Genomic DNA, 8,000 nt, shown 5'->3' on the forward strand with positions numbered 1-8,000 from the left:
GTGGCGTATGTATACAGTGTATATAAGCAGCAGTGCTTTGGGGGTTTAGGTTGCCCCTAATTATTCTAGTCAGGAGGTGAGTAACTTTGGCGGCCTTGGTTTGAACGTACTGTAAATATACAAAAATTCGGCGCTGCAAATTTTCGGCACTTCACGATTTCTGACATTTCGGCGGCGATTTATTTTCGGCGTGGGGTAGAGGGCATGGTATAGTGCGACAGATGCTGTGAAAAATTTCATCGGCGTTTTAATTTAGGCGTTTTGGGTCGATGCCGAATATAGCCGAAATTAAATAGCTGCCGAAAATTTGTATATTTACAGTACTCGATATGTTGATCCCATCGCATGTGGTGCTGTATGATGATGCCAATGTGTCGGTGTTCTGTGCCTTGGCGCAGGACACTGCCGAACAGTTTGACGTTCAGGGCAATCGAAGGCTTTGGAAAGGTCGAAAAGCAGGCAAAACGTGTTGATGGTTGTCTAGGTCGCAGGTGATGTGGTACACAAGCCGTCCAAGTTGGAGTTCGGTACCATCCTTCTGTCCAAATCCAGATTGTTCTGCAGGCAGAAATTTGTCGATATGCTTGTATAGAGCCCCGTACACCAGTCGTTCCTGAATCTTAGAAGTGACCGATAGTAGTGAGAATTTTTTGTATAGTATTTTATTATTTTACTTGGGCATTCCCGACAGACCCTAAGGTCTTCTTACAGGGTGCCCAAGACGAATGAATGTGCTAAGTTCCTGGGGTAATGAATTGGGGATATGATTTGTGCGAAGGGATTCGGGAAGCGAATTAAAGCGGTCAGCACCAAGGAATGATATAGATTTGTATCCAGCTTGAGTTTGCACAATGGTTAAAGAAATAGAATTATTGACTTGGCTGCGTGAGAAGGGACGGTAGTCTGTTGGATCTGTTCTGCTGCATTGTGTACGCCGGTGGAGGTTGGCTGGTGAAGCCCCGGATACACCTCTAATCCAGTCTCAGTAAAACTTGCCGCTTTTCGTCCGGCAGACCCGGGAGAAAAGGCATTGGTTGCATACAGAGCATCAGGCAGAATTAGAGCGTCGTAAAACAGGTGTGCCTGATCGATGTTCTGGCGTCCCCGAATATGGCGAAGAACTCGCAGTTTTTGTGACACCTTTTTCATCACCATTGCAATCTGATGGCCCCGGCGAAGGCGTTCGTCGAGCTGAATTGCTAGGCACTTAGCATTGGACACATTATGCAGAGGGGTACCATTGTGTGTGTGTGTGTGTGTGTGTGTGTGTCGTTTACGGAAACACTAGCTGTGTGTAGAACGGTCCCCTTTCACCTCAAGTACTCTCCTTGTTTCTTTTCCTTTCTCGCTGTTGTCTCCCGCTTCTGGTAGCGACGTGGCCATTTTGTGGCAGTTGTACATAGTAGTAGTGTCGTTTACGGTGTGTGTGCGTGCGTGCATGTGTGACTGTGTGACTGTGTGGGTGAATATGCATTTCTTGTTGCCACAGATTAAGTTTGCTCTAGGAGCAATTCTCTTGCTGACGATGACCAGCGGATCTGCATCCGGTAAATACGACGTGCATGCTGTGTTAATCTCCAATTGAAATCCATTTTATTGCAATAGAGCTGTGTGCCCATTTGTATCACAAACATGCAAACGAATGTACATTTTCAAAAGGTTTTCTCGTCACAATGCTCAATGGAATCTCGCGAGTGAACGGAATAATGAAACAGTAATAGATTTTGTCCCCTTGGAGGTAAACAAGAATATAAGTAGGAAAAAGGCAATGAATAAAACCATGTGTGTCCTCGTATTACAATCAGAGCAACGAATAAGAGTGTTCAGGATCGTTTTTTGTCACGATTTATCAATGGAAGGTTGTGACTGAAATGATATCAAAAACAGTAATCAGGCTCGGGTGGAGAGCCAAGGATAAATTTATAAGAAGAAATGAAGACCAAGGAACTCCATGTTATTTCTAACTGGGAAAATGCCAAGCTGGAAGGTTTTTAGAGTGCTCATCCAAGATGTGCTGCAGCTGATTGCCGGTTAGGTGTAGAACGTCAGTACCGTTGGTCAGTGTCGTGCAATGTTATCGCATGAGCTGATTGTAAAGTAACTGGTGGTGTTAGTGGACAGCATAGCGTAACTGGTAGTTCTTGTTGCTCATTTCTTCTTATAAAACAGTACTAGCATTTCTACACTTGGAGCGACAAAATGAACAAGACTTGAACAAGTGAACAAGTGAGAAAGTATCACATACAGTAATTTCGAATACTAGTTTAAAGCATATAATCCTTATACTGTTAAAGGATAGATAGATACACTGGTGAGAATATAATGTAAAGGATAGATAGATACACTGGTGAGAATATAATGTAAAGGATGGATAGTACACTGGTGAGAATATAATGTAAAGGATAGATAGTACACTGGTGAGAATATAATGTAAAGGATGGATAGATACACTGGTGAGAATATAATGTGATATTCAGTCAAGATAGCACTGTCTAGTGCGTGGTCCAATGTGGCAATGCATATGTAACTGTGTGGGATACACAGCCTCCTGCCTGAAATAACACTGCTAGCCCTGAAACCTATGCAGCCCCCACATTCTCACACAGCTTTTCATACGGCGCTACACGACCTACCCTCTCCTGGCATATATACCGGCATGGTCGGCATCCCATCCTCTTGTTGCCTGATGATTGCGAGAGCATGAAACTTGAAGTAGCCGCAAACAAGCTTTGACTGTCCTTGTTGTTCTGTGACCTTGGTGCGTATAAAAGTTACTGGACGCAGAGTCACACATGCATTGCCGAAATGGATGCAGCTGTGTTCCCCTTCGAGTGTCTCACTATCTGCGCTCATGGACGGGTTGAACAGGAACACCAGTATGTTTTCTTTCCAGCTTGCAAGTGTAGAGATCAGCTAGGTGCATTGAAACAGGGGTAGAGAGCAACATTTTTTTATAAATTTAAAGGCTGATTTACGCGTGCACGCTCCTCGTGCACCTTGAGTGTATTAAAATATTCCAAGTTGGAAAGCTGTTGGTTTGCGCACCCAAGACGGGTGCCATGTGGCTCTTTATGGCTCAGGTCAGTATTGTTTAGTTTCACGACGAATGGTGATCATTAGACAACAAGAAAAGTTTTGTATAGGTTTGGCCGATAGTGTGCTGATATGAATTGTGTGCTTGTGTGCATTCTTATGTTTGTGTGGTTGGGTGTGTATGGAATAGGAAAGGAATGTCCTCCAGGTCTTGAAAGCACAGTTTTCAAATTATTTCCAGCCATTCATTATTCTCAAATTTCCCTGATGAGACCTTATGTAGGGTATCCACACGACAGGCAAATCCACGCTCACCGCGTGTATCTTCTCTGATTATAAGTCACACTTGATAATAAGTCGCAACCCATTTTTAGGTCTGAACCAAATTGTATGAATATTTTCACATGACCAGGAAGTCAAACTCGATTGTAAGCCGCACCCCTTCTTTGTTTTTAACGTATAGGCTAAAAAGTTGCGACTTACATTCTGGGAAATACGGTATAATTATTGGCGTCCATGGTTCGATTTCCAACCATGGACATGGGCATGGACAAGGGAATAATGGATAAGGAATTAATGAATATCACTTGATCTTAGATTTTACTACTACATGTATAGTACTGTACCGTCAATTCAGAAAAAGATGAGAGCTGGCTCTGGCGAGTTCCAGCATTTGGTGATTTTTCTTGATGTCTTCGAACACGGTGCACTGCCGCAAGATTTGAAACTTTAGCAAGGATTGCAAAAAGATGCCGAAGTTCAACTGGAGTTCGAACCGCACAATGTACTGTTATGAAAGTGGAGTGAATGGCCTGGATTTTCATGGTTTTGTCCCCAATTCAGTGCTTTGGTGCTTTGGCTGAAATCCTATACTTGCTATGGTTTGCTTTTTGTCAAAATTTACTTCAGAGACAGAATTAGCCGAGCATTCCATGGGGGATTGCCAAAACAAATTGTGAAAAAAACACCTAAAACTTAACCCATTCATGGCCAAAAGCTAGCAGGTTTTCTTATGAATGGACTGTAGTACCGTGCTGCTCAACAAAATGTCTCCGGTGATATATTAGAAGCACCTTTAACTGTTATTCTGTTGACGTGAATCGAATTTCAGCATTTTTGTATTTTAAGAGCCACCACTCTTGAGTGCTGGTATTCCATTCGATGTTTTAAATACTGCCAGACACTCTCCTGTAATTATTAAGACTCTAGTTAACTAGGGAATATGGGGTATGTAGTGATATTGTCATTTTATATCCTGTGCATTTCAGCTCCACAACCAGCACTAAAATTGACAGCAGATCGTGTTTTGGGTGAGTTTACAGGGGCTCCCCCTAAGCGGTCAGTACGTGCGGATGTATTGACCGTTTATTCCCGTAGCTATGCAGAAGACGTTACTTCAGTAACGTCTGGCGCTAGCTAGGGTCAACACAGCTTTAATTTGGTGTTTGTGGCAGACGGACCTCCGTCTGGCGCTATCCCGTATCTGTCCCGTACCGTACTGTACCATCAAAGACAGCCGGCCACAAGCAGCTGGCCACAATATTCAAATAGGGCTTTCAAATGCAAGATCATAACGTGAAGCCACTTGGAAGAATGAGTATGTATGCGAAGTGTATCGGGGGATGCATGCAGGGCGATAGTGCGGGTTCGAATCCCAGGTTAGGCCACACTTTGTTTTTTCTATGTTTCTCGTCGGCAAATTTTAACAAAAGGTATGCGGGCGGGCGGAAAAAAACAAAAGCCAATAAAAAAACGAGAACAATTTCTACTGAAAACTGTACACAGTTTGTGTGATTCATACAAGACACTGCCTATACTAGTCCCATAGTACATGATTGTACAGTGGTCCCTCTCTAATCCGGCACCATTTGTGCCACGAAAATCTGCTGGATTAGGGAGGGTGCTGGATTAACAAATCTGATTTACTGCTGCAATGTGCATGAAGAGGACATTTTGGCTACTGAAAATTGTGCTGGTTTATCGAGGGTGCTGGATTATAAAGTTCCGGATTAGAGAGGGACGACTGTACTATTATCGTACCATGTACCAGTCCACGAAGGAGTAGGCAAAGTGCAACAATAATGCGAGTATAAAATTTGATGGCGAGATGGCGAAGAGAACATACATGACATTGTGCATGTACCTGCTATTAGTATTACATTGACAAACACTTTCCCACTCGTCTTTTCTATTTCGTTACTTCAACGTTCTTATGTCCGCTTCGTTATTAATACTTTTGATCGCATTAGTAAAACTCTTGTCTCCACGCCTGTCAACATTTCCTCGCCATGTGTCCATTGTTCAGTTTTTCTGCTCGCGTATGATCTCCACGACGTCATTCCGCAGACGCCAGTTGCCACAGAACTTGTCCGATTTGCGGTATTCCTGGGACCCCCGATGCTCGGGCAGTGGAAGACTGAAAGCTTCGTTGCGGCAGCCTTCATCGCAGACAACGCACGGGGAGCACTCCTTTGCTGCTGTGCTGCAAAAGCTTACGCTTTTGATTGACGCATCTAGCTGCTGCAGCATGTATATGTACATGTATGAACTTTTTTTTTCTTCTGAGATTTCTGAAAACCTACGCGCGCGGTGACGAGAAACATCGAAAAAAAAAAGTGTGGCCTTATGTCTTGAAAAAATAGGAGAAATGAAAAATTTTATAACATTCCTATGCTTTTTTTGCCTAGGTCATCAAGGCAAAAAAGCATAGCGTAGGGCCCTGCGCTTCCAAGCTCTCTCGTTATCTTGTTACATTCGTGGATAGTTGCTTCATTACTCGTTTCCATATATTTTCTTCTTCTATCTTGCTGTACCGTCGCACTTGTCTCAACCCATTTTTAGTTCTGAACAAAATTGTATCAATATTTTCACATGAGCAGGAAGTCACACTCGATTGTAAGCCGCACCCCATCTTTGTTTTTGAAGTGTAGTGTAAAAAGTTGCGACTTTCATTCTGGGAAATACGGTATAATTATTGGCGTCCATGGTTCGATTTCCAACCATGGACATGCTGTATGCATGTGGGTGCAGTCAAACTTTCGGTTCTCGGCCAAATCTTGATCAAATTCAACAATCGAAGGGTCTAGGCAGAGAAGACTCTCAGCTATCGCCTCGAACAGGTCCGAAGTCTCTCTGAGGTTTGAGTGAGCGGCGAGCCATCGAACAATTTCAATTTTCTGCGCTGTGAGCTGCGAGTCAGCAGTGCTTGAAAAAAGGGATTTTCCCAGCTTCACGACAGGCAGCACATGCCAGGACCGGCGCGGCGCAAAGTCACGGCAAGGTAAGCTTCTAATCGAAAAAATGTGAACAGTTCCGAGCTAGATTCAGTGAAATGGCTGCAGGAGACCGATTTCGCCTCAGATCTGGAGCTGGACTTGCGTTTGGAGCGCATTGTGGCTGACAATGAGTAGTGCTCTTGGCGAGTTTGGGCTCATTGTATTTCTCTCATCAGGAGCTTTCCAACGAGCCCAAGATCTTCAGAATCGGTGAAGTAGAACCAAAGTTATGTTGGAAATTGAGTGCGCATTTTCGTGACTGCCACAAATTCTGCGGAAGCAAAAGAGTTATGTGCTCCAAAGGGAATAAGGTATAAGGAATTAATGAAAATCACTTGATCTCGGATTGTACTACTATAGTACTGTACACTCAATTCAGAAAAGAATGAGAGCTGGCTCTGGCGAGCTCCAGCATTTGGTGATTTTTCTTGATGTTGTCGAACACGGTGCAGTGCCGCAAGATTTGAAACTTTAACAAGGGTTCAAAAAAGATACTTCAACTGGAGTTCGAACCGCACAATGTACTGTTATGAAAGTGGAGTGAATGGCCTGGATTTTCATGGTTTTGTCCCCAATTCAGTGCTTTGGTGCTTCGGCTGAAATCCTATACTTGCTATGGTGTGCTTTTTGTCAAAATTTACTTCAGAGACAGAATTAGCCGAGCATTCCATGGGGGATTGCCAAAACAAATTGTGAATAAAACACCTAAAAACTTGACCCATTCATGGCCAAAAGCTGACAGGTTTTCTTATGAATGGACTGTAGTACCGTGCTGCTCAACAAAATGTCTCCATTGTCTCTCGCGCTTAAAATACAAGTAAAGCCTATTCCTCGAGATACTGTGACAAACCATCGTGATAAATACATCATAGATGCGAATATTCCATGCACATTATCATAATTAACTTTTATGCTTTGAGAATTTTTGCTTCTCAGTATGCACAGCGGTGCAACTTCTACGTCCTCTTGAACCTACTACATCATGATGCCTCGGAAGGCACAGGAACTCGATCTCACATTCTTTTTCGGTTTCTTGCTCCAGGTCAGCCGAATTTCATGATTCAAACTGCACTGCAAAGCTGAGATCCACGTGCTTCCGCTGGTGTCCATTACACATGCGCTGTGCCAAAGGGAAATCCCCTGGCACGCAACCGAAAACTGTAAACCCATGAAAAAAATTCACAATCGCTCAGTGCCGTGAATTTAGTGTTCACTTCGTCGCCTCTCCGTCAATCTTTCTCCTATCGCAAAGAACTTTATATCGCTGGAAAGCTGAGCTCAATATCTTTCAAAGTAAATCCATATAAAACCGAGTTGATCCGTGTGTCACCTGAATCCGAGAGCTGGCGCAGCATGGAACTTGCCTCTCGCGTGAGCGAAACATCGACACTTTCACCTGGCACTTCTTGCTGCGGACTGTGGCAGGCAGCGGAGTATCTCTGGAGAGCCAAACACATGCCCGCGCTCACTCCTACTCTCACAATTGCTTTCACTCTCACACTCACCGGACTCACTGGTCGAATCTTCCTCGACTGGCATTACATTCGATGTTTTAAATACTGCCAGACACTCTCCTGTAGTTATTAAGACTCTAGTTAACTAGGGAACATGGGGTATGCAGTGATATTGTCATTTTATATCCTGTGCATTTCAGCTCCACAACCATCGGCACTAGAAGTGGCAGGAGATCGT

The 8,000-nt window shown here is 43.7% G+C and overlaps 1 protein-coding gene across 1 annotated transcript in view; it reads left to right on the plus strand.

The window, feature by feature from the left end:
* The window catches only part of LOC135824278 (uncharacterized), a 15,871-nt gene that overhangs the window by 4,248 nt on the left and 3,623 nt on the right, over window positions 1–8,000 (plus strand). The window contains exons 3-5 of the mRNA XM_065337009.1: window positions 1,490–1,547; window positions 4,302–4,343; window positions 7,963–7,998. Of these exons, the coding sequence (XP_065193081.1) occupies window positions 1,490–1,547; window positions 4,302–4,343; window positions 7,963–7,998 (136 nt within the window). The remainder of the gene's footprint in view (window positions 1–1,489; window positions 1,548–4,301; window positions 4,344–7,962; window positions 7,999–8,000) is intronic.

This window comes from Sycon ciliatum, chromosome 9 (genome assembly GCF_964019385.1).
Source record: "Sycon ciliatum chromosome 9, ocSycCili1.1, whole genome shotgun sequence".
Classification (NCBI taxonomy): domain Eukaryota; kingdom Metazoa; phylum Porifera; class Calcarea; order Leucosolenida; family Sycettidae; genus Sycon; species Sycon ciliatum.